The sequence below is a fragment of the Herpailurus yagouaroundi genome, unplaced genomic scaffold, assembly GCF_014898765.1.
Source record: "Herpailurus yagouaroundi ecotype Mexico unplaced genomic scaffold, PumYag 161, whole genome shotgun sequence".
In the NCBI taxonomy this organism is placed as follows: domain Eukaryota; kingdom Metazoa; phylum Chordata; class Mammalia; order Carnivora; family Felidae; genus Herpailurus; species Herpailurus yagouaroundi.
Window position 1 is genome coordinate 7849105 of NW_024412402.1, and position 26691 is coordinate 7875795.

General features: G+C 42.8%; 1 protein-coding gene across 13 annotated transcripts in view; it reads right to left on the reverse strand.

Moving 5' to 3' along the window:
* The window catches only part of CADM1 (cell adhesion molecule 1), a 331439-nt gene that overhangs the window by 244518 nt on the left and 60230 nt on the right, over nucleotides 1–26691 (reverse strand). Inside the window, exon 1 of one of the 13 annotated variants that reach the window (XM_040483089.1) lies at nucleotides 14883–14982. The exons of the other annotated variants lie outside the window; for them this stretch is intronic. Coding sequence (XP_040339023.1) covers nucleotides 14883–14967 — 85 coding nt within the window. The 5' untranslated portion in view covers nucleotides 14968–14982. Of the gene's footprint in view, nucleotides 1–14882; nucleotides 14983–26691 lie in introns of those variants that run through there. 13 annotated transcript variants of the gene reach the window in all.

The following is a 26691-nucleotide window of genomic DNA, read 5'->3' on the forward strand; positions in this document are numbered from 1 at the left end:
CACCTGGGTAGCTCCGTCGGTTAAGCATCCGACTTCGGCTCAGGTCAGGTCCATGGGTTCCAGCCCCGTGCTGGGCTCGGTGCTGACAGAGCCTGGAGCCTGCTTCAATTTCAGTCTCCCTCTCTCTCTGTCCCTCCCCCATTCGCTACCCCCCCCCTCAAAAATAAACATTAAAAAAATTTAAAAAAAAAGAAGTGGGTAAGAAGCAATATTGAAGAGAGGTGGAGGAATTCAACTTGATGTGAAGAAAAATGTGCTCCCCATCCTCTCCTAGCTTTCACATGTTAAAAGAAAAAAAAAAAAAAAAGTCTGTCTTCAACAAAGTAAGACTGAATGAGGAAACTAAGAAAAACATTCGCCCTTACCCATCCTGGAATGCAAAGGTCACTTGTGGACCAATGGTGCTCTGTGTATCCTGGTAACACAGAGAAAAAAACGAAACTTCCTTAGTAATACAGCTCAAGGGCATAAGAGGACTGGAAGACTCCAGTGGTTTATATTATTAGCCTTAACAAGAAGGGGCAGTCCGCTGCTTCATGTGATCTATTTACAGTCAAGATGGCTATATTTAGAAAAACTCTACAGTCCATGAGAACTGAGAGATGGATATCAAACTACTCCCCTTCCGGGCCCCCCAAAAATTCTATTAGCCTCAGGAAAGCACGAGCCATTGGGAGTTTGCTTTAGCTAAAATCCACAGCGGAATCTGAACCGGAATTATTATTCCATATTATATACTTAAAAAAATCCTGCAGCAAATTGCATTCGGTGCAACACTTTAAGTTGTTCCATATTCGAGATCAGAGTTGATACATATTAATGTCCAAGAGCCTTATAGCCCAAACCCCCATGTTTATCACTACCTGCAAAATTAAATTAAACATACCACATTAAGCAACCAACCAAAGTCTATCTCCATTAAACCCAAGCCAAGAGTGAGGCCTTGACAATAGGACTGAAGAGATTAGAGCCTAATTTAAACAGAGTGACTACAATAAAACAATTCCAATGTGAGACTTCACAGGAGCAAGTACTTAAAGCACCTCAAGACAAATATTTACATAAACTATACAACATCATAATCTACTAAAGATAAAAGATTCAGAAGCCTATTAAATCACAATCTAGAATATAAATATTGCAGAAAGGAAGAAAAGGAGACTGCACTGCTAACTGGTCTTCTAAATGAAGGCACAAGGAAGATTCTTTTGAAGTCAAGAGACAAGATCAATAAGGGGTGAAAATGTAAATGTATTAACAAAAAGCAAAATGGGTCTCTAATTTTGCTATGGTCTGTTCCTGACAGCATATTCCGCTTCCCAGACAGACCTCTTTGAAGTTTTTATACTTAGAATTCCCTCCCCCTTTTATTGCATCCTTAGAAGGTCACACTCACTCACCTTTCGCTCTTCTCCCGTTCCTAAATAATTTCCAACCATTCTCCTCTTCCCTCACAGACCATCCCCGTTTTGATCTCCCGCTCTCTTTGCTCCCAAGTGTCCAACCCCTCGAAAATACAGAGGCACTCAAGCAATTTTAAACAGCGTTTCTATCCTTTCCCCAATCCCAGTGTAAGGTACAATGTGTGCCGGGGACTCGCTCTGATCCTTACCACCTTGCCTTTAAGAAACACCACCATAAACAGACCTAGTCCTTTTGAATTTTCAAAACTCAGGACTATCTGTAATAATTATTACAAGTTATAATCGTCAGAGTTTCCCAGTTTCCAAAAATCTCCCAGTTAATGAAAGCTATGTTTTCAGGTTCATAAAGCCAATACCCCATCTGGTCTTTTAAAGTAGGAAATTCACTGAAGCCTCAAGAGAATTAGAACTCTTTGACCATCAACCTGAAAATGAGCCCCTGAGATTCAATAATCTGATTAGTTAAACTGGGTGAATACATGGACAGAATGGACCTTGAGTGGGAAGATCCAGATCTGGGAACAGATGCTAGAATCAGGCAGTGGCTTCTATCCAAATCCAAAGTCAGTCACTTGGCTCTTGTGTAGAGATTAGTCAAAGGAACACATTTTTGTCCTTAGCCACTTTCATCTCAAATGTGCCCAAGCCCCAAATGATGTTTATCTGCCTAATGAGTGGTCTTCTTGATCAATGAATTCAGTTTGAGACTCCCCGTGACCTTGTCCAGAAATTCTCCCCCTCTCCAGTGTTACTTTGGGATGCTGTTGAGAGTATTTTTCAACAGGTGTGTGTGTGTGTGTGTGTGTGTGTGTGCGTGTGTGTGTGTGTGTGCGTGTGTGTGTGTGTGTATCAAAATCACCAGAACTTAAAAAAAAAATGCCTAAGGTCCCATACAACTACTGACTTAAGATTCTCCAGGGAGAAGCCCCTAAGCAGGTATACTGTATAAGCTCCTTAGCTCTTTAAGCTCCTCTGAAAGATCTACCTACCATTGGTATCTACCATTGGTTAGGCACCACTGACTTGGAATTTAGACAATGGGTATAAGAGAACAGGGAAAGGCACGGCCACACAAGATCACCACGTAAACAAGGAGACATGCCAGGGCAGAGAACTCGGATGGTTGGGACCATCCCCCGCTCCTCTGCTGGTTGAAGGCTGTCAGCCAGGCTCTGGCCCCATGGGCAAAGGAAACATCCAACAGACCTGGCAGTCCTCTGGAATAGTCAACAGGTGGCTCCAGGGGGTATGGACTTCGAAAGTTGCCATTATACCACTAGAGCTGGCATCCTGGGGTGTCACAGGTGTATTGATAATTGACTCAGTCTGTTTTGTTTACAATTTCCTGCCCAACGAATTGCATGTTTCTGCAGATGTCTGACAAATTCAGGACATTCAATTCCTCAGCTGCCACCGTCCTGCTGTTTCCACCCTCCTCATCCATTGGTTACGATGGTGTCCAAAGACACATTCACCAGCATTAGGAAAGGTCATTAAAAAGCTCTTACAACCATCTGTACCCAGATGGACAGGTCTCCAAGCCAAAACGGGAGAGGTTCCCCATCACAGGAGGCCCAGAGGACCGGACTCCAAACGGTGCCACAGTTGGTTTTTTAATTATTGTTTGTGGGTCCTGAATTATTTACATTTGAGCTGTAAATCTTAATGACCCATGCCGTGTTCTTCTTGGCTTACCGATGATGAGCAAAGCCAAAGCAGTTTCATTTACCTGATTCAATGTTGCTGTAGGATGGGGGCCAAAGAAAAGCGCATCTTCCTAAATTGTCTTACACGGGTTCTTGGAACAAGTCATTCTTGCCTTGGATCCTTGTCTAGGTCATTTGCCATACACTTACCAGTTAATCCGCCTCTGCTCTTCACAGTCTTTATCAACCACGGCACATTTTCTATGCAAATGACTCAACTTGTGCAGAAATGTTTAAAAATCCCGTGTTCGCTGAATTTTGCACTGCACGCACACACAAAAAAACTGGTTTTGTTAAATCACACTACAGGGATTTTTTCACAGTGTGCCTATAACGTGTTACAGATACTTAATATGGTGACGCCAACTTCCAGAGCAAAGGGTCCAAAGACCTTAATGCATCCTCCCTGGCGAAGTTTGGCAAGATCTTTGCAACTGAAACCGGAAACCTAGAAAGAAAGTCAAACGGCTTTACTAGAACAATCCTGCCTGTGCAAATCCCATCAATCCACTGTCTCAGCTAGCCTCAACCACATGAACAAGGGAAGAAAGGATTCCTTTGCTCACACCTGATGACAAAACCGAAGATCTCTGTCCTGAGCGATGACCTTCAAAGCAGCACGAAAAGGGAAGTGGGAATTCCTGCCCTCCAACCTCTACACCTCCAAGAGGAGCGTCTCGGCCACACCTTTTCCACAGTGACTGCAGACAGAACTTCCACGCTGTTTCTGCCTGCCCTTCACGAGAAGCAGACGTGCTCACCAGCGGTGCCAAACTGTTAGACTCATCAAGTTTATGAACACTGCATATAAAATGCAAACATTTTCTTTCATTTGGGCAAACATTGGCACAGGAAACTTTCTTTCCAATGTTAACAGCAGGGAGCTTAAATAAAAGTTCAGTTTCTAGAAGGGTGGGGGAGAGAAAAAGCTAATTCTAAAAATATGTCATCAGCAGCAATGCCATTGCCAGAGAAAATTGTACATGTTTCCCTCAAGCACGGTTCACTCAAATGAACTTGACAGCTTCAGAGATCACTTAAAAGAAAGAAAATTTGTTGCATGAGGCCTGCCAGATACAAAAGGGATCGTGTCTCAACAGATAAGACTTGATAGATCCCCATCTTAAATATTTCTGTGCAGTGATTAGGTGAACTCAAAATTAGCGCTTTGTCACACATCCACACACGGGCTTGTGCCCTAAGGGTATTCTGCCACCCATTCACGGGAATCCTTCCTGGAATCTGGCAATTAACTTTAAAATCTTGCTACTGTCGTTAGTGCCCTAGAAGATGAATTAAAGGATATCTGGGCATGCCAGTAAGATCACACAGCTCAACTTAAACAGCGTTTCCCCCCTGTCCACAAAGTGTGTCCAGGCAAAAGATAAACTATTTTAACTGGGTTACAAATTACAGGCGTTCAGTGCCACCTCTCAATTCCACCAAATGCCAGAAAACGCCACTCTTGGGCAGGCTTATTTCCTCAAAGGGAACCATTCAGGAGACTTTTCCATTCAAACGTAATATTCAAGTTACTGAAAACCCCGTAAAAATCAGGAGCGAATATGCTCGTTTGACCCAAAGCTGCGGCTCTCAAACACCTGATTAAAAGGAAAAGCAGGCAGGCATTACAACTCCCCAGAAAGCCACAAAAATAAAAGGCTCCATCTTCTTGAAGATGATCTCCAATTATGAAACTATACTGGTTTGAAGACCTGCCTGGTGCGGCCGCGAGTTGCAATATACCATTCAAAAGGCTCTCCCCTCCCAACGGGGACAACATGGCAGCTAAGCTAGGCCGTCAGGTGTAGAAGCTGAACACATCTATTCGCCTTCTCACCCTCTTAGCCATAACCTAGATTTCTGGATCCTGGTGGAAACTGAATAGACCCTTTTACAAGTGCAACTCCTCAGAACAGCACTGAGAGTTCGCTTTGCCCTTCCAGGAGATGAGAGCAAAACCATAGGCTGATCTTTAATATTAAATATTTAATGTGTTTTTAACACAGCCTTTAGATTTGATTCCAGACTTAATGCACCTGTCAGGAAACTGACTGCTACGGTTTTATTGCAACTATACATTTTTCTGACATTCAGAAACAGATTTTCTAAAGATTCTGTACCCCGGAAAATTCCAGGCAAAGTTCAGTTTAACCATTTTTGAGACGCACGCTTGGAAAAACATTTTCTTCTGGAGCCAAAGACTGAAAACAGGTTTCTAAACACACCAACACATAAACCTAGGAAATGCTACAAGCACTTTTGTTTTCATATCTGCGCACTTCCACAATGGCAAAGATGAAAGCCAAGCCTCAGTGACAACGGGGCAGAGTTAACTATGTTTGGATTTATGTAGCCATCCATCTCCAACATTCAAGGGAACCCCAAAGGAGGGCAACTAGAACATCAGCTTGATGCTGGGAAGCCTACATTTCCATTAAATGGTGAAATTACAGAATATGCATAAATGATACGACCAAATGTGGAAACTCTAGTCCCCACACCCCACCCTGAAAGAAAATCCTCCGTTGTGTGCTTTAACGCTCCTCTTTAGGGACTCCACTTGCACCTGGATAAAAATTTAAATACCCATCACTTCAGAAGGAATAGAAAAAAGCACACTAACAAAAATCAGAACTTTATTTTCTTGTTGCTATGCAACAAAGAGGGGTAAGGGGCGAGAGGGCACATCATTTCGATTAATACATTATGAGCATTTCCAAGAGGGGAAATGATTTTTAAAAACACACAGCCATCTATCCTTTTTTTTTTTTTTAATTAGAAAGAGAATCTTTATCTTTGTATCCGTTCTTATTCTACCCAGAGTATGACAGCAAGCTCACTTTGAACATTATTAACTAATACTGATTTAAGTGAAGGGGACCTCTTGAAATTTTTACTCATCTGAAATGCAGAACACATACATATTTTACCAAAAGGTTTACTATGCATATTAATCTTTTATGCATTTTATTCCTCCAAGCGTGAAAAGAAACAAGTTGAAGTAATAGAGGTTGCCAGGTGTTGGTGGCACCCATTCCACTGTAATGACAGCCATGACTTAAGGTTTTGTCTCGCTCTACTCTTCATATGAATTGCAAAATCTTCAGGTTGCCACAGCAACTCTATATACCGACAGGTAAGCTTCAGGAAGCATCCCGGTCATCGTTCCCATCTTGTTTGCTTTGCATCTGAACGCTCTCAACTCTGCTGCAGGGGAGCACCAGGGGACGGCTCCCCTTACAGAGTTACTCTAGCGCACTGTCCGGTCGCGGCGATTAATCATTCCTGCTTCTTGAGCTGACATATCGAGGTTGGGAAACGACATCCTAAATGAGCAGATCTGATTACCTGGCAAAGCAATTCTTCAAGATAGCACAGCTACCTAATAGCTCCATCTGCTACACATAAACACGTTCCAGAGCCCCCGAAGTAATGTCAGAATACAACTCACAGAGTTGGGCCCTGTACGCCAGGTTTCTGTACGTCCCCGCAGCTGTTTGACGAACACCAAAAGTACTTGAACTTCTCTTCATCTATGGGATAACTGGCGCCGTATCACGTTAGGATCGTGGGCCACCCAGAGGAGTTATGTTCTAGCAGGTCTTCTCGGTCTGTTTTTTTGTTTTTTTTTTTTTTTAAACGCGCGTGGAATAAAACTTCATCAGGAAGCTAACCTGAAAGGTACACCAAGAGCTGGTAGGACGGGCCAATGGTAAAACCAGCTCTTCTAAAACGCAGACCAACAACGGCAAAAGCCCAGTGATACGCTAAAGAGGATCTTCTATTTCCACCACATTATTTCACAGTATGTAGTACAAAAGACCCGCAGCTTGTTTTAAAGTGATTAAATAAAAATAGAACCTTTCGGAATCGTGACAGTGCATCACAGCTCTGTAAATTAAACTTAAGAAGGCTGCGGCTAGGACTCATGGATAAGCTTAGCAGACAGTTAAATACAATTTGGCTACGAGAAACCTAGCTGCACCAAGCTATTATAGACCAAACTATAAATGGCTCTCTGGATTTTTTTTTCCCAGAAATCTAAACAACCAGCTGCTTAATTCACCCTACACACTGTTTGCTCTTTTATTATTAATAGATCTTCGCTAATATAAATCAAATTCTAACATCTCAATGTTGGGTGCTTAAGGACACTGCAAGTTTCTATTTTCCTGACCAAAGTATTGGCATTTTACAGTAGCTGAATTTAACAGTGCTTCTGTATCAAATGGGAACAGGCGCCCGTTCTTTCCACATTAGCTGTGATTTTAATAACATGCCAAGCAAAACAGGCTAGCGTAATAAGTTTCATTGCACCCACTTCAACAACAGATAAGCACCTCATTTTCATACAGTTTCCACTTGTTGCTAGGTAACCACACCATAACGAGACATCTCTCGGCATTATGCAGAATGCATCCTCTTTGCCCAAATCTGATGTGCTCTGGGCATTAAATACTCTTATTTTAACCACACCTATCACTCAAACAGTTTAAGCTCTGGCTTGGATGGCAACATAGGCTTGGGGGGTTGGTGCTCCTGAGGGGGTTTGGACGTGCAGAGATCCTAAAAGATATACTACAATAATACGTTCCTCTCTTCCCCAGAGCAAATGCGCTGCATTGCCCAATGAATGGAAAGCCTGACACTTCATAGATCAAGTAAACCCTCTCAAAAGATGTCCATACGATGCCCTCTTAACAGTAGACAATGTCAATTAAAAACTTCCTTACTGCTTTACGCGACCATGAAGGGAACTTTGTAAGCAGGGGTCTGCGTGGACCCAGGCTTCACCTGCGGGCTTCAAACAGAAACCTTTAACTAGGCGCATCTAGGCCAAAGCGGGAACCCCATCTGTCAGCCAAACAAACCAGCTTTCTGCCGGAGAAAGGGGAGGCTCTGCGGGAACAGATGCGGCCCGACCTAAGACACTGAAGGACTCCGGCAACAAGGAGGCAGGAAGGCCACCTGCAGGAAAGGCAACAGACACTGACATTTTAAAAAGAAAATAAATCTTAGCGAGCAGCACACGGCATCTTCCAACCATGAATTTTCCTTGGAGCTTCAGGAATATTTGATCCTACATGATTAGTGGAGGCCACAAAAAGGTTAGATCACCTCAACTTACCAAAGGGCCCAAATGGTCCCTCTCACCCAGGATATAAAATTGAAGGAAGCTATTGGCATTCCTCTCTTCTTCGCTTTACCATGTTCGCAAATATTGTATGTGAGTGTGTATGTGTGTGTGTGTGTGCGTGCGCATGTGCGTGTATTGTTGTGTTTTGTTTACAAATTGAACCCTGCGTTGAGCAAGTCTATGGGCACCATTTTCCCAATGGCATTTGCTCACTTCGTGTGTGTCACATTTTGGTGAGTCTCATAACATTCCGAACTTTTTCACCACTAGTGTTATTTGTTAGGGTGATGTGTGATCAGTGACTAGGACTTGCTAAAGGCACAGGTGACAGTCACTGGTATTAAGTATGTACGTTCTAAACCATGCTGCTGTGCTTACTATAGTGTAGACTTAACTTTTACATGCACCAGGAAACCCAAAACTTCCTATGACTCGCCTTACTGCGGTGGTCTGGAACCACCCCCACAGGACCTCTGAGGTGTGCTTGTCAATTAGAAGCAGTACCCCAAGACACAGAGCCAGATTCTGACCTCCAGCCTCTTCCTGAACCAGACCCTTGTTGGCTACAGTTTCAACGCCCCCAAAGTACGGCTGCCTGCTGTCTTCAGAGGCAGTGGGGAGGTGGGACTCAGGGCAGCTCCACCATGAGGCTTGGCTTGCTAAGCAATCCTTTTTCCCTTCTTGTTTTCACCCCTGTACTCTGAGAAGCAGGTGTTCAAGGAGTTTTGCCTCCAGGTCCTCCCCAGGTGCACCTGGTGAGGAAGCATCTGGCAGAAGTATCACCCCTTTACTCTACGTCGGTGAGGACGAGGTCCTGGCAGGCTCTGCTGCACCAGGTTTAGTTTCACCCCAGGACACCCCTCCTCTCACCTCCCCCCACCTTTTTCCTTCGGCTCCCTCTGGGTCTCTCCACAGCTTACGTGCGTGGTTCGGCCAATTTTAGTTCTTTGAGTCGGAATGGCAGGACTAGGTCACTTACATTCACAGAGACAGATTAAGATGAAACCAGAAGAGAAATCCAACGCATAAGCCAAGAGCCAGGAAAACACTGCTGTGTCTCCCAAGACATGTATCTTAACAAACTTCACTTAATCTGTTCTGGAAGTCCATGAAGGCTGCGGGCAGAGGGCATGGGAACACCTGAGGGCATAATGAGACCATCTTGAGTTCTGTTCCACATAAGAACGTTACTTGGTCTGCCCAGTTCACATAAAAAAAAAAAAAAAAAAAATCACTTAGTGACTCCAAGTTTAAAATGACCAGTAGCCAGATGGAAGAGGTATCAATTAAAATTCAAAGCATGCATACTCAATGGTCCAGCAATGCCATTCTTTGGCACATATCCTAAAGAAACTCTAGGAAATGCGCACATGGAGGCATGTAGAGTCATCTTCATTGAAGTATGATTTACAGTTAAAAAAAAAAATCTGTAAATGGCCCACACTATCTGGGGGAATGGCTAAAATGGCCAGGCTTCTAGGACACTGCTGGTCAAAGATGAAGAGAGTATAACACCACATGTGCTATCCCATTGAGTTTCTAAGGATTTTCTGTTTACATCTTCGACTGGACAAGTAGATAGATGGGTAGCTGAAAAAGGACAGAAGTTAGCTAGGATGGATGAGAGCCATCAGTGATGATTTCAGCCCTTTCTAAAACATTCTTTAATAGGAAATATATTCCTAAATATATACTTGATATACATTCATATTAAGTATTACTTGTCTAATTACACATTAAACAAAAAAAGTACATTTATATATAGCAAACTGGAAGCTCAATTAAAGGCGATAATGTCAAGGACTGAAGGAAATACGTCAGAGCTGTCCAAATATTATCAAAGGACTAGCAGATGTACTTGTCCTACGCCCTCTGAAGGAGTCAATTTTGGAAAGCATTCCAAGACAAGTGTGCAAATACTTACAGGGGGAAAAAAAAAAAAACAGTTCTCAGTGGATTGTGACTTTACGTAAATTTTAAATATCTAGGTATTTAGTCTTTTATTTCAGCTAAATATCTAGGTATTTGTGGATCCCTTTAGAAAAGAGCCAACTTACCAATATAACTAGCCTACTGCCACATGGCAATACATCCATTAAATGGAAAAAAATAAAATAATTCTTGTAACGCCTTCAGGATAATTGGCCATGGGAGAAAATATATAAATGGGACTCATTTATGTAACAGTGAATCCATTAAGAATGGCAAGAGTCCTTGCATCTGGTGAATTTTTTTTAATAGTTTGGAATTGTGCCTAGAAGTCATCAGATTTGTTGCTAGTGAACCCCCATCTGTCATAGCTTGAATCTGAACTATATATAGCTCTTATTCCCCAAATCAATATGTTGTGTGTTCATGTAATCTAGTATCCAGTCTAGAAGCTTTGCAATTGTTTCTAAGCTCCTAAATTCTTATTTTCACTATTTCTTTCTTCATTATGATTCTTAATATACAACAGACAGAATGTAGAGATGTCATTTTAGACACTCCTCTCACCAAAGCTGAGCTGTGGAAGAAAAACAAACACAGACAGAAGAGTGTGTGAGGGCACGAGTGGAAAGCCAGGAAGGAGAAGATCATAAAACATTGCAATTAAGAGGTTACTGCCTCAAAGGATTTCACAGGAACAGGTCTTGGACAAGGCAGTTTGAGTAATATCTCATCTCTGAGCCCAGGTATTCAGCAAACCCAACTCTCCAGAGTGTCAGAGAACCCACAGGGGAGCATCTAAGTCACTGAAATGTCACAGACCCACTTAAGTCCCACTTATGGATGACATTTAACTATTAAATGGAGGACAAAGGGCCATCACCATTTACTCTAATATACTTTTCATACATGTCTAATCTTACCTTGTTTTCCAGCCTAAAACAGGATCAAAACATGTATCAAAAAGGAAAAAAGTGGTGAGAGCCAAAGGGGACAAGAAATATTTAAATTTTTTATTTGAAATTTAAATTTGAAAAAGTTTTTAAAAATTTAGAACTCAAAAAGCAGAGCAATTTCTTCAAGTGTGGAATAGGTAAAACCATCAATCCATATTAATGGTCTTGAAGCAAAATATATTTGTATTCTAAAAGATCTCAAGTCACTTATTTATGCAAAATGGAATTCAATATATTAGGTGTTTTTTTTTTTTTTACGGTTTATTTAATTTGAGAGAGATAGAGAGAGCAAGGGCTTGCACATGAGCAGAGGAAGAGCAGAGAGAGGAGACAGAGAATCCCAAGCAGGCTCTGTGCTGACAGCACAGAGCCCGACGCAGGGGCTGATCCCATGCACTGTGAAATCATGACCTGAGCCAAAATCAAGAGTCAGACACTTAACTGCCTGAGCCACCCAGGTACCCCTCAATATGCTAGGTTTTTAAAAAGCAGAGAATCAGGTATTATATTTTGAAACAATTTTCATCAAATGGAATGCACTAAGTTTGTTGAGCTCTACTCAGTTAATCGTGCCATGAGATTACCAAAAAAAAGTGATTTTTGATTATTCTAAACAGTGTCCGAAACAAGGATATCCATGAGGGCAAGGACTTGATATGGCTTCTTCCCTGCTCAATCCCCAATGCCTAGCAATGCCTGGCACTCTGTATTTCCTGAGGGGATGAATGTATAAATGAGCTGAGAGCTTGGAGAAGTTTATGAAATCAGCAGGTTGGGGGGAAAAACGGACTCACGATTTCTCTAAAGTCACAAGCCTTTAGTACAAAATACACTAAAATCAAAACCAGAAACACCCACGCATACCTATCAGGGTCACCTTTATAACTTCTAAAGAGCATGATTAATGAAATGCCATGAAGAAGAAGGTAATACAAAACAAATTTAGAAAGAAGAAATAAGTTGATGTCTTTTTAAAAACAAACACACAAACAGAAAGGTTTAATTTTTAAGTAACATCTACCCCCAACGAGAGGCTCGAACTCACAACCCCGAGATCAAGAGTTGCAAGCTCCACCCACTGAGTCAGCCAGGTGCCTCAAGTTGACGTCTTTAACTGCACGACTTATTCATAAGCCTCCAGAGCTCCCACACTGCTTTTCACGCCATCATTCCTCTCCTGCTGATGGCTGACGATGGACTGACTACACAGGCACACCTATCCTATAGAGATCTCCAAAGTTGGGCATTTAGAGACCCTGACAGTCTTTGTTTACTGAAGACTTACCTCAAAACTTCATTTACTTTGAAAGGCTTTCTTCCTATAATGTGTTTCAAAAATAAATTCCATCAACATTAAATCACATCTTCTTGAATTATAAACCTATCAAGCCAAGGGAATTAGCCTTAAACTGCCAACCAACATCAAAGCAAAGGACTGGAGCCTTTGGTGGAGAACCGCCTACCTGATTTATAGCTCTGTCCCTTGCTTTCAGAGTCATGCGAAGCACAAAACAAAGGGGTTATCAAATTTCAGTAATTAATATGAGTAAACAGGAGTTGAGCTAACAAAAGCAATTACTTGGAATTTTAGCACTATTATCTCAACATTTCATGTTTTGCCTATTTCAATGGAAAGCAGAGATGAAAATGAATGCCTCAGGAGCGGAGATGTGGTCATTTCATTCAAAAGTTACCATCCACCTGTGTAGCACAGTTGACAGCTAATTTAATACTCTCCTCTAGATAAAATAAATTACTCCCGACTTCAGTTTATGAAGAAAAGACTCCCTAGTATTTTAACTCATTTTTGATCGAAGAAAAATCATTTAAATTTTCTGAATTAGAATTGGTAGGGAAGGCAGGAGGCAGTAAATGTTTGTAGCTGACGGTGTCTTTACGATTTGTTGACGTTGCTGGAAATATTTTCCTTTGATATTGTCTTCTGGCTTGGGTCTGCCTCTTTTTGCACTTCCTTTTGGAATCATAACTGAGTATTTCCGCCACCTTAATTATATGAAAAGGGAAAGGAGGGGTAAGAACTGCAATTTCCCTTCTCAAAGACACAAACAAGTACCCCAAAACTGGGAAAACAGATTGACAACTACTACGTGAAATATACAAGTTATATCTGGAAGTAAAATAAGGATTCATGGGGCGCCTGGGTGGCGCAGTCGGTTAAGCGTCCGACTTCAGCCAGGTCACGATCTCGCGGTCTGTGAGTTCGAGCCCCGCGTCAGGCTCTGGGCTGATGGCTCAGAGCCTGGAGCCTGTTTCCGATTCTGTGTCTCCCTCTCTCTCTGCCCCTCCTCCGTTCATGCTCTGTCTCTCTCTGTCCCAAAAATAAATAAACGTTGGAAAAAAGAAATTAAAAAAAATAAATAAATAAGGATTCATTTCGTATTGTTTAATGTATCACTACATGGCCTCTGATTCTGTCATCCTTGGACCATCCTTCTTCCTCATGGCCCACATCCAATCCATCATCAAGCCTATAGATGTGACCTCCCAAAATACTACTCAAGCCTGCCCACTTCCTTTCTTGCCCCTACACCACCCGAATACAAGCCGCCACCACCTCTTGTCCAGACAGTAGCCTCCTAAACTATCTGTACCCACTTGCAACCACTCATACTCCTCTGCATTGTAGCTACCTTGGTCTTTTCCAGAAAGTTAGGATGTTATCCCTCACTACCTGTTTGGAACCCCTCAAAGGCTTCCCATACCTCTTTAAGTAAAGCCCAATCCCTCCCAGAGCCTGCAGGGCCCTAGACAGGCCGGCGGCTACCCAGCTCCTTTCTGTGTCCAGCCATAATGGCGTTCCTTCAATTTCTTCAATGCACCTGCTTCCCTCTGGAAAGCTCTTCCCGCCCTTTATAGCCTGGTTAACTTGACACCAACCCTTCAGATCACAGTTCAATAATCACTTCCTCGGTGAAGCTTTCCCTGGCCATCCAGAGGAGATCTGATTCTCCTGGTATCTCTTAGTATAGGATTTCGCTGCACCCTACAGTTTTCTCCTCCATGACACTTGGACCATGTTATAAATGCACATTTATGCGATCGCTTGGTTAATACATAATTATTTTAAATATATTTAGTAATTGCTCCTTGCCTGGAAGGGGCATGAGAGCAGAGGCCAAGTCTGCTTGCGCTCACCGCTGTCCCCTTCCCGTCCCACACCAGGACCTGGCACATGGTAATTAAATTTTTAGAGAATCTTGAATTAATGGATGCATGCATTATAATTATCCATTTGGGATCTGCCTTCCTTAGTGGACTGTGAGGTCAGAGAGATACTGCCTTTTTCCCTCTTGGCATCCTCAGCAACTAGCCTAGAGCCTGGCACATGGTAGACTGTCGATCAATAAGTGTTTAATGAATGCCTGAGAATAGCAAACAGATGTTTTTAAAATATAAAGGAGTAGCTCTGTCCAATGATCAAGAATTCCAATATCTGTATTGCTCAAGAGAATCAATTACCCAAACTTCCTGTGATGTTGTTCCGGGAGAAGGGATTCTGCTGACACGAATAAGGTGGCCCTGACAGCCTGAGGGTATTACACATCCACCTACCTAAAAGTGCTCCCTTTAGACAAATGCAACATGCTCAGCTCACCCATCACAAGTGAAAATCTGTCCCTACAAATTTTTATTTAAGCAGGAGTCTATCTGTTCAGGAGGAGAAAGCAATCAATGCCTGTGCACTCGTGAGAGTCGGATTCCCTACCTGGGAACCCCACAGTGCCGTTCCTCAAATGGTCAAGGCACAGCTTCCTGGTCCAAAGCAGGGGAACAGAAAGGACAAACAACATTCCCAGTCACGGTTCCCAACCTCCAGCCTGCCAAGTTCAAGGTCCCTTTAAAGGGTTCTCTAAGTCCAATAGGTGTACTCAGATAATGCAGCCATCTATCTGTCCGGGTGTTTGGGGGAGACAGAAGCACAGACCCCAAACCATTGCAACACCAGGAGACTCATCTGTTGACTGCCGTACGGGGGCTTTTCTTCTTTTGCAAAGCCATGTAGATAATATTTCAACAATAACCACACATTTCTCCCTGTGGTATAGACACATACAAAATGCATTAGGAAAAATGCCAATAACTGAAATGCTTTTCTCAGTAGCTCTATTCAAGTGAGTGTCTCACAGGTGCCACAGAAGTGCACAGCTTTCTGAATCTGGTTCCAAAGGGAGCTCAAAGTCAATAAGCCTCCTCAGCTATCATCCAGCAGGACTAAATCACTCCAAGGGCAAACCTTCTGAGTTATGTGACCATTTCTTTTGCAGAGTTTTACCGAAAACGGCATGCCATAAACCAATTTAATTCAAGGTAACCCAAGCTGCTGGATGAAAAGGAGCCCAAGGAATGAACAGAAGGAAGAAAACGCAAACGTTTCAAATTACAGAACCTTCAGTCATGCCGAGAAATGAGCACAAATTAACAAACCAAGAAGGTTTCCCAGGCCCTGTAAGGTATCATTCCAAACACAATCCCCATTCCCCGTTATAGAAAAAACCTGTCATTACGGTGGGGGTTTTGCCTTTGAGAGGGGTCTGGCCAAGGAAATCCTTAGCCGACCAGAGAGCCACGCTACGCAAACACGCTGCTTGGTTCAATGATGTTCAGAGGACATTCTAGGATGCCTTTTATGTTGTTGTCTCACGAGCCGTGGACAGGAGGACAAGGGAATTCTCCACTCAGAAAATACTCAATTATTTTAATAGGATTACATTTTAGATTGACAATGTTTAAAATAGCCCCCTGAATTTATTAGCCTGCCAGCACTTCAAATAAGTAATTTTAATGCTAGGATCTTTTAAGTTTAAGTAAATGACTGGCAGTGAGTCAAAAAAATTTCCTCCAGCTTTCTAAAACACAACACTTCGGCTATCAAATGCAAGTTCATGAACTCAGTAGTAAGGACCTTCACACGGGGTTCTCCACGTCTATGATTTGCCACATTTTTAAGTACATGAGTTTCTCTGAACTTTTATTTTTTATGACTCCTCTTTGATTTCCAAAAATCATATTCTGGCTTGACAAGATATTGGTTGATTGCAAGGTTCAAGTGAACCTGTGACAAAAGTACCCTATTCTTTAGTCCCTAATGCCTTATTATGACTTCCCCTTTCACCCCACCCGTCCCTCCTCTGCTGCAGATAAATCATTAACTGCATAGAGGACCTACCACATGCAAGATCCTGGATTAAGCGCTCTAAAATCAGCCAAGTGATTTGCATTTCTCTACTCTGCCCAGCCTGGGTTGGGATCCAAGCTCCACTATTTCTTGCTACCTCCCACAAGTTTCCGAACCGTCCAAGCCTGATTTTCTCATCTGCCAAATGGAGAGAATAGTTCTCCGGTCACAGAAATCTTAGGAGGATTATGTGAGATATCTGTCGACAACACTGAATAGTGTTGATGTATACAGCAAGGATTCACTCGCTATTATCCCTTACTGTTACTGGTTTTCACCCACATTCCCACTTGAAGCCACCAAATCCCTACCCCAGTCCCAACTTTAATGGACTGAACCACACTCTGTAAGAGATTTTCTAAAAAGGTGACCTCTGATTAGAGGATGGTCATGGATGTTTCACTTTTTCATAGTTGCTACCAAACTCCATCGTAATATGGTAAAACTTCCGGTTAACTAATAACCTGGGCTGGGAGGCACACACAGCCAAGGGTCTGGAGCAGGGGTTGGCAAACTGTGGCCTGTGGGCCGAATCAAGCCAGAGAGCTAAGAACGGTTTTACATTTTTCAATGGTTGACAAAAGAGTAATATTTCATGACATATGAAAAGTGTCTGAAATACAGATTTTCAGTTTCCATATTAAAGGTTTATTGGAACACAGCCATACTCTCTACCTTGTGTACTTCCTATACCTGTTTTCACATTACAACAGCAGAGTAGAGTTGTGGCAGAAATAATACATGCTTTAGGCCTGTGGGACATACCATCTGATCCTGTACAGAAGTGGTGAACATTTAAGAAATCTGCAGAACCTTCTGAAAACCATACCTGCTACTGCTTGAGTATCTCCACAAAGATGCTCCAAGACAGGGCTTAGACTAACCTCTACCATGGTCATGGGGGCTCTGAACTTGACAAAGGAATGTTCTACTGTTCATCTGACTCATTGACCCTCTCCACCCATTAAGTTAGAAAAAAGTTTATACGTATATACACACTCCTATAGAAATGCTCACTTTTGTGCGCGTGAGATGATACAAAGCGGGCAAGACAGTCCCACATTTGTTTCTCCTGATTCTGGAATCCTGCATAGCTTTTAAATTGGGTACATCTTGCTACAGCTTCTTCCAAAAATGCTCCTTGCATCATAACTCACCTTCTTGAGCTTCAGTGCTGCTTTGCTCTCAGGTAATAATTGCGCTTTTCATACTCACTCCCCACTCATTTGTTGAATTTTGTTTCGGGGCAGCGACCCAACTGGCTTTCTTGTCTTAACTCTCTGGCTCCAAGTCTCAAGTTCCTTTGTCAGGTACTCAGGGACTCGTAGGGGGCTTAACTACAGCTGAGGTAATAACCATGACAATGAATGTAATTGGTTAGCTCTGCCCGGGGAGCCCAAGGCTTGGACTTGATTCTCAGTGGACCCTTTAGCTTCTCTGTCCCATGAGTTGGCACTTTATGCTCTTGGATCCTCATTCTCTTAGCTGGCTCTTCTGATAACCATGCACACATAGCCATCTTCCTCTGCACCCCAGTGGTAGGAGAGCCAGTGCCTCTCTGTAGGAGGACTTGATTATTAAGGTTCCGGAACAGAGGGACCAGCTGACTCGTCACGCGACCCCTTCTGCCGCTACGGTAGAGCGTGGAATGCGATGGCAGCACACTTGATTTCTGAGGAGGGAAGAAAGGCCCTCTTTCAGTGGTCACTCAATAAATTAAAGAGCTGTTAGAAAAGGTACCCGAGTCCGATCTGACCTTTGTTCTCTTCACTTTACTATCAGCTTCAATGCTCTGAATAGCACGGGCATCAAAGATATGAAAGAACAATGGAATCCAAGTTGTTCTTCTGGCAAGGGAGAAAAAGGTCCGTTGGAGAAAGCTGCTGGGCAGCACGGAGCATTCTGTGTCCTAATACACCACAAAACCTGGCACAGTGGTAAGTTCTAGAAGAACTGACAACCTCAGATGGAATGTTTCTTCCCAGGTGGAGAGTTCTACCCCACAAGACAGGGTAATGCTTAAGACACCCAAGACCTGCCCCAGAGGGAGGATGGAAAACTCCAGCACGCTGTCAAACCACCATTCTGACCTTGTTCAATCTGTTCATGACTTGAGAAGGAAAGCCTTTTCCTTTGTCCCTTTCCTGTTTGGGGGGAACCGGAGGAAGAAAGCTAGGTTCAGATAGGCAAGCCTGAGGGGGAGGCCCAATGCTCTCCGGACTTAAGATGCTAACACCGTGTTAAATTCCACGGCCATGCCGCGTCTGCCAAAATCTGCCAGTTTTCCGTCCTCTGGCTTATTCTGAATATTTCTGCAAAAGCAAATCTTGACTACGGGATGCTGCCCTAACTGAGTCCAAAAACTGGTGGATAACCAGCAGTTTCGTGGAAGAGACAAGTGGAGGAAACAGGAATATAGCAATACTGCAATTCCACATCCCTGAAATCCCTCTTCACCAGAAAATATTTAAGTCCCAAATCCTAATCAGACCCAAATAAAAACTTCAGAGTTGGAACACAGAGGAGCTTAAAAAAAAAAAAAAAAAAAGAACACGCTTTTTGCCAGCTTGCTTTTCCTCAAAACCATTTTCCTGCCACGGATTTTATCTCTTACCATAAAGACAATACCCGTAACCAGAAGTTACTTGTAGACAGTACACCCAACTCATCATCAGGGCGAAGAAAAGGAGGGCGTTTGGGGCAATTTCCCTACTCTCCATCAGAGGAAATATATCACAGAAAGGAAAAACCAGGAGAATCTCAACTAAATGCACAGCCCCCAGGCTCCATGTGAAAGAAAACAGGACTACAGAACATCGGGGGCTGGGTGATGGCGGGGAGTGTGCCTGGACCCTGAGCAAATGCATTTAGCATATTAGTTGTCCTAGAAAGTCAGAGGGATTGGCAGAGCACATTTCTGTTTTGACATCTGGCCCATAACAAAATTACTATTGATCTGTTGTGAGCTCCCAGCAAAACAGTATAACCTAGTCTCAGAACAAAGCATCATACACTAAATAACAGGCAATAATCATCCTTTATTTGTGCCTTTGGTCCAAAATCACCTCTTTGCTCGTGTTCTGCTTGGTCCATTTTAGGATGAGCTTCCTATTCCTAAATAGAGGGGTCCAGACTTTTTTTTTTTTTTTTTTTTTTAACCCCAGTACAGGATTTACCCGTACAGGAATTCTACCAGTACAGGATTAATCCTGTCTTTCAGTAGCCCAGTGGCAGCAACAGCATAATGCTGACATCTACCTTGAGCACACACTTCAGTTTGTTGCAGATTCTAGAAACTGACAGGACAAGCATTATTTTCCAACATCTGTTCTACAGGCAGTAGGGGGAAAAAAAAAAACAACAACGATGAAACAAATCAGACAGAACTGTTTGTGGAGGTTTGGGAGGGGTTAAAAAAAAAAAAAAAACCAGAAGAAAAACAAACCATCCGCCTTATGTCTAATATATTTTCACGGCTCTAAAAAAAGATTATAGATCAGTGCCACTCACAAGTGACACTAGTTTCATTAAAATGATCATTGAGGAGGGGCGCCTGGGTGGCGCAGTCGGTTAAGCGTCCGACTTCAGCCAGGTCACGATCTCGCGGTCCGTGAGTTCGAGCCCCGCGTCGGGCTCTGGGCTGATGGCTCGGAGCCTGGAGCCTGTTTCCAATTCTGTGTCTCCCTCTCTCTCTGCCCCTCCCCCGTTCATGCTCTGTCTCTCTCTGTCCCAAAAATAAATAAACGTTGAAAAAAAAAATAAAATGATCATTGAGGATTTTCAGTGGGCTATATTTTTCAATGATGCTACTACACCATTAGAGTTTGTTCCAAGGCACCACGCTCCTTTTACAGCCTGGTTTAGCTGGATGCTGACTATTTGTTGTCCAGACTGGTAAACCCCCTCCTCGTTTCAAGCCTGGGCCATATGCACCCCCAAAATACATCACTGCCTTCTTTTTAGAACAGAGCTGTATTAACCAAGAAGCTATCTGATGGTTTCTTTTACCTGCATCAGTCAAAAGAAGACAAATAATATAGATCAAGTGCACCTGTGCTCTGGACTGCATTGATTTGTTGCATGTGTGGTTAAATCCTGTCAAGCAGCATTAAAGGTGAAGCATTATCATCAGAGCACCTACTCCGAGAGGCATCCAGGGAGTTATCCGTGGACCTTCTACCTGCCCTGCACAGCAGCGACGAAAAAGACTTCTCAAACCCATCCTCTATGAGCCCCCAGCCCTTCCAGCAGGGGACCCAGTAAAAGGATTTCATAATGAAAGGTTAACCGGGTGTTCATTACCACTAAAGAGGAAACTGGCCAAGAGGTAAAGGAACGAGGTGGAAGATATATATATACTGGGGGCTCAAGGAAGACCACGTTCCCAAAGGTTTGGTGCCATGGCCATTTTACAGCGGCTCATCTAGGATGGTTTAGGTAGTCTAGAGGTGGACCGGATAGCTGCTCTCTTCTAGAAACTGCTCATTACTTCAAACGTCTTTGCCTCCTCCGTCCTACCCTTACTGGCCCGTGGATCACGGATCCGCGTAGATGAATACACTGAGAGGCACTACACATCTCTATTCGTGGTCTCCGAGGATGTGGTCGGCTGACAGACTGCAGCTTGAAAGGCCCAATTCTTTTAAGTTTTGCAGAGATGTCCACGTGCTGACCTCAGCAATATTAAAGGCATACGATTATTATGCAAAGTCACGAACGTACACTCATTTCAGAGTTATCTAGGGGAAATTGTCAGATCAACTTTAGTGACAAAGCACAGCCAAGTGGTGTTTTGAGAGGGGGAATCCATAACACTCCAGTAGCACAGAAGGTCTTTTAATAATATCTGCACTGAGAACATGAACAATTGCTCATTTTTTCCCGGTTTATTTCTTCCCATCAAACCACGGGAGTAGGGTTCTGAATTTCTAAAGCAAATCACACTTTTAATAAATTCTGTTATGCCTTTATTACAGGCTAGTAATTTAAAAAAAAAAAATCTGTTCCCTCTGTTAACAGCTCCACAAATTCAGCTGCACAAGTGGCAAAAGCTAGGAAATACGGCGACTATGTATCCTGGTTTTGCCAAGGCAGGTCTGATTTCAAATACTCTACCCCTTCGGAACCCATAAATCATGGAAATGTCTCAGAACTCCACCCATTTTAATGTCCAAGCTGTATTTTCAAGGTTCCCATCGACACGTGGTCTCGGCACAATAATGTCAGCATGAACTTTTTTCTCTTCCCCCTAATCTCTTGTGCTCTAATTTTGGTTCAGAATATGTAGTCACTGTACCAATATGCTAAGCAGCAAACACTTCGCCTCCTGACAGAGCTTCTCCCTATCCTACCACACATAATACACGCTCATTGTTTAACTACCTATATTCTCATAGACCCTCAGCTCTTGGAGGGCAGGGATTCTATTCTGTCTGTCTTGTTAACCATCAATTCCCAATGGTGCCTAGCACGTGACAGGTGCTCAACAAATACTTGCTAAAATCGTGAATGAAAAATAAATCAAATACAAAGAAATTATACCCTCCACCCAGGAAAATCTCAAGATAAGAAGTGCAATGGGATCCTTTACTACTGCAGAAACATGAACTGTGCCTCCTCACACCCGAGGATCCATGTATCGGACGCTATACAGACGGCAAAGGGGAATCTGGAGGAAACGCCACCCACTCCAGAGACAGCACTAAGTTCAGAGGGACCGGGAGGTCACAATTTGAATGATGACCCTATTGACTCGGGTTCTAGAAGTCTTCCTCCAGAGCTTCTGAGAAAACTGTGGACACTAAGTGTCCCTTTGGCTTTCACTCTTCTAGTATAATAACCAAGTCAGGTTTACAGGATTTGGGGATTCAGGATTTTGGCAGTCACTGTTCTTAAAAATGTGGAATAGGAGCAGACCTGTCTTCTCTTCTGGAAAGAGAAGAATCAAACAAACGGCTGGGCCTCCAGGGAATTTAGTTGCCGCTTTCTTGGTTCCGTCCCTGTAGGCTTAGAACTCACGTACATACATGCTGGCTGAGGGTATCTCCCATTGCAGGAGGAGGGTAGGATGTGTCATACCTTCCAGAAGGATAGAACGCACCAATCAAAGTAAGGGCATGTGCCTCGGTGCCTTGAAGGTTTGACCACTCAACTATAAAGATGGATAAAGTTTAGAGATGTGGAATATGCCCTTAGACAAAAACAACATTAAAAAAGCGAGAAAGCTGTCTGATTTCTACCACAACATTTAATAATTTTGACTCCTACATGGAACTGCAGGAACACTAGAGAGACAGTTAAGCTCACTGCTTGGGAACAGTGGGTGGATTTGCATCAGGACATTCAAGAGCAGGCGGGGGATTTTTTTTTTTTTTTTTTTTTTGAGTGAGAGAAATTGCTCGTTTTGGTATTAAATTTCTTAACATGATCAAATTTTACATGAAGTGAGCAAGATACGGACCCTCATTCACACCAACCACCTGGATGCCACAGGCTAATATTCTCAGAAAGAAATACGGGCTCTGAAATCAATGAAAAGCCATGCTAGGTCACCTTCAGCATCCCTCTCGTTATTTTCTAATCCCCAAATTATGTAAAACCACATGTGGCAACTCTGGAAGTCCTGAGAGTTTCAACTGATCTTAAGTGCAATGAACAACTTATAATCGAGCGCCTCAAAAGCCACACCTATAGGAACAAACAAGAAACGTGATCGTTCCCTCTACCCTAAGCTGATGGTAATAGGTTACTGAATGTGTATTGTTCCTAAGAGCTGGGCATGGCGCTAGGAACCCCAAATTCTGTGATACATTAGGATCCGAACCCTGCCTTCACAGAATTCAATCCACATGGAGCCAGGTGAACAGGCAGGAAACTATAACAAAGGGTATGGGAAGTACAGGCAGGTGAGAGGCATGTGCTAAGTGGGGAGGGAGAGGAGAGGAGGTGCAAGGTGGGTGGGGAGTGGCGCACAACATGGAGAGATCACAGAAGCCTACCTGGGACCAGGTGGAGGAGCAAGGTCAGGAATGGTCCCACAGAGCAACTGACTTCTGAACTGAATGATTCGGTAATTAGGATGTCAAAGGAGAGTCAGGGCAGAGCAGAAGACAAAGGCATAGAGATGTTAAAGCACTTGATATATAAGGGAAGCCAAAACAAGACTGCAGTTGTGGATGCCACACTAAATAGACAGTGACGAGCAAGGATTAGACTCTGGGGTGTAAGTCAAGGGACCCATGAGTGGACATCACAGAGGATGATATATGACAAATCATTCCGTTACAGCTACTTAAAAGCAAAAAGGCCTACTTCTCAGCTATGTGTTGAACACAGTCTGTGGTCTTCCAACCCTGAAATTCTGTGAGTCACTAATTCCAAATCCCAGCACCCTGCACACCCCCCCCCCAAAAAAAGCCACAAGATAAGTTCAGTTACATACAAGAGACTAGATAGAATATGACCACGTCTCCATCAGTGCAGGTACATTAGTCAAATCCAAGAGCTCCCCTTCCCACTGGAAGAGCTAATGTAGCCTTAACAACAGGCACCTACCACAGGCAATGATTTATGACAGATCAGCAATCACGCATATTTGTTTCATTGGATTTACTCCTCCTAGAACTAGCAGGGAAAAAAAGAAAGTAGGAGAACACTTTCAAACTGCTACCTGCTTTGCCGTTTGCCAATCTACACTAAGATGCTAATATTCCCAATAAACAGGCTTGTCTAAAAGTAACTTCATATCACAGCAGCTCTTACAAAAGGCCATTTGCTTCTTCTGAAGCAGGAGGCTACTGGCATTAACAAGGATAAGTGCAGCTGTTTAGTCCAGCACCCCTGAGGACAGGATACATGATCTAACACCTTTTACTTAACAAGGTTCCAAGCCAAAAGAGTACTTTCATCAGCATGTTTATACGCTTACTTGCATATTCTAATGCTAACAGTACCAGATGACAGTTTCAGAAGCAGATACAAGAGGGGATCATTTCTCCTCCAAGCATATGCCAAGGCATACATCCGAAGAAAATGTTGCCTTATTGTTCCTCGTACACTCCAGGACCTCTTTTACTGAGAACCAAGTTTAACTATTCTGATGCCAAAGTCAAGTAGATAAAACATTCTCTGGCTCAGAGCCAAAGGCTCCCAGGATTTACTAATTAGGTGAATGAAGGGAAGAGATTTGAAGACCAAGAGAAAGAACAGATCTGCATGTAGAGATGCATTTAATAGGCCTCATCCACTAACCAGCTTCTCCAAAAGCCCAACACCGTGGCCTTCTGACCATCGCCCCCACCGCCACTTACTGTATTAATTATGCATCAAAAATAATTGAGGTTTTGATAATTGTGCAACCTGAGCACAAAGCCCCAAAGCAGCGTAACTTGGAATCTTCTCCAAAGCCCTTTGGGTTTGGAAGCTATAAGGCAATGGTTCTGGTCCCAGCTATGCCTCTCTCTCTGGAGTTCTTAATATCTGGCAAATCATCAGTAACCTTCGATCTCAATTTCTCTCACCTGTAAAATTCAACGATTACACGTGCCACATGCAAAATTTTTCTAGATGGAATAAAAATGATTAAACACGTGGTTATAAAGGGTTTTAGTGTCCTCAGAAGATAATATATCTCAATACTGAAGAATTATAAATATCCCCAAAGGGGGGGGGGGGAAGCATTTAATCAGGCTTTTAAAAAATATATTTTTGCATGTCTAGTATGTACCAAGCATTCTGCTAAGTTTGTGGAAGCCACGATAAAATAGCCAAATCATAATATGCCCAGAGTCCCTACATTTCAGATTACTGGGGAACATGGTCATGAGATCCATTAAGTTATAACCTATTCCGCCCTATTCCACGCTACAGTAAAAGAATAGACAGAATGTTATAGGAGCACAGAAGGGAGTACCAATTTTTCTGTATCATATCTAGGTATGAGACGCGGTAGTTGGCTGGGTTTTACATACGTATTCTCTTTCTTACAAGTCACATTCCAATATCCAAATTAACACAGTTGGTAGCCAACACTGGGTCCATTAACATAACTCCAGGTGGAATTAAAGAAACATCGCTCCATGCAATTCCAGTAATGAAAAACATAAAAGATGAAAATGAGTATAGCTGCCAGCCAAAATCAAACATAAATCCCAACCAACACTTCATGATAAAAACAAAATTCATTTGCAAAAATGCATTCAAGAAGAAATCAGTAAAGAGTTAATACAGCCTTCTACAAACTTAAGAGAAAAATATCTCTATAAAAACATACATGTAATAAGGCTACAGATCATTGGTTAGCTGCCAGAAAAATGATGGAATATGGTATAGTTTACTTATTTCTTTTTAATGGCTCCAACATTCCACCTGAAAAATTGGTCCCGGAGCTGTATAATTGGGGATAAAAATTAAATGACAGTTTCCATTTGTCATGATGAAAGCTGATCACTTGTGTTTTTTCATTTATCCACGCTGCCTAAAGTGGTTCCTAAAGTCTACCAAGCCAATCTTTTCCCTAACAGTGAAAATAATGCTGTTACTAAAATAAAGGGAGAAATGGAATAAGCTGTTGGCATCTGAACACACATTTCATTCAGGTTCCCTACTTCTTGGGTCTCTACCTCCAAAGAGTCTCAAGGGGGAAGCCAGATGACAACTTCTGGGGTTCCATTAACATGATCTGAGAATAAGCCATTGATGGGTTCCATTGTTTTAACTTATCAGTACTATGCAATTACTACTATTTCACATTGTCAGTAGAAAATCAACTCCTCTTCATCTTCCTCCTACGTAAAAGGCTGCTTAAATGGCAAAGACAGGGCCAGTAAGCAGATTAGGGCCCCGGAGGGAGACACTCACCCTGGATCCTATTAAGGAAGGAGGGAGTCCATGGAGCCAAGTGTTGTCACTGGGGTTATGTTTTGGGGGACAGGGATGTGGAGGGGGAGGGGGGTCTAAGTATGAGGCATGGTAGAGGACCACGGGGGACTACAAGAGATCAGCGTGACAAAGACACTTCTAATCTTAAAACACGAAGTTACATGAGTTTGGCCTTTGCTCATTCTGATCTCAGAGCTTATTTGGAAAGAGGAAGGCAGTCTCTCACAAATGTATTTAAAAGCTTAAAAATAGATTTATGTCCCACTGCCTTGAACTCTACACCTTCCCTTTCATTCTCAAAGGGGCTGGTTTGAGTTTGATTGGATTTTCGACAGTGACCTCTGAGGACACGATTCAAAACGAGAGTGGAACCAAGTAAGACCAAATAGGAGTAAAAGAGCACTAGCTTTAGAGCCGGACCCCGGCGACTGCTCCTCTCAATGGCTGCGTGACGTCCCAG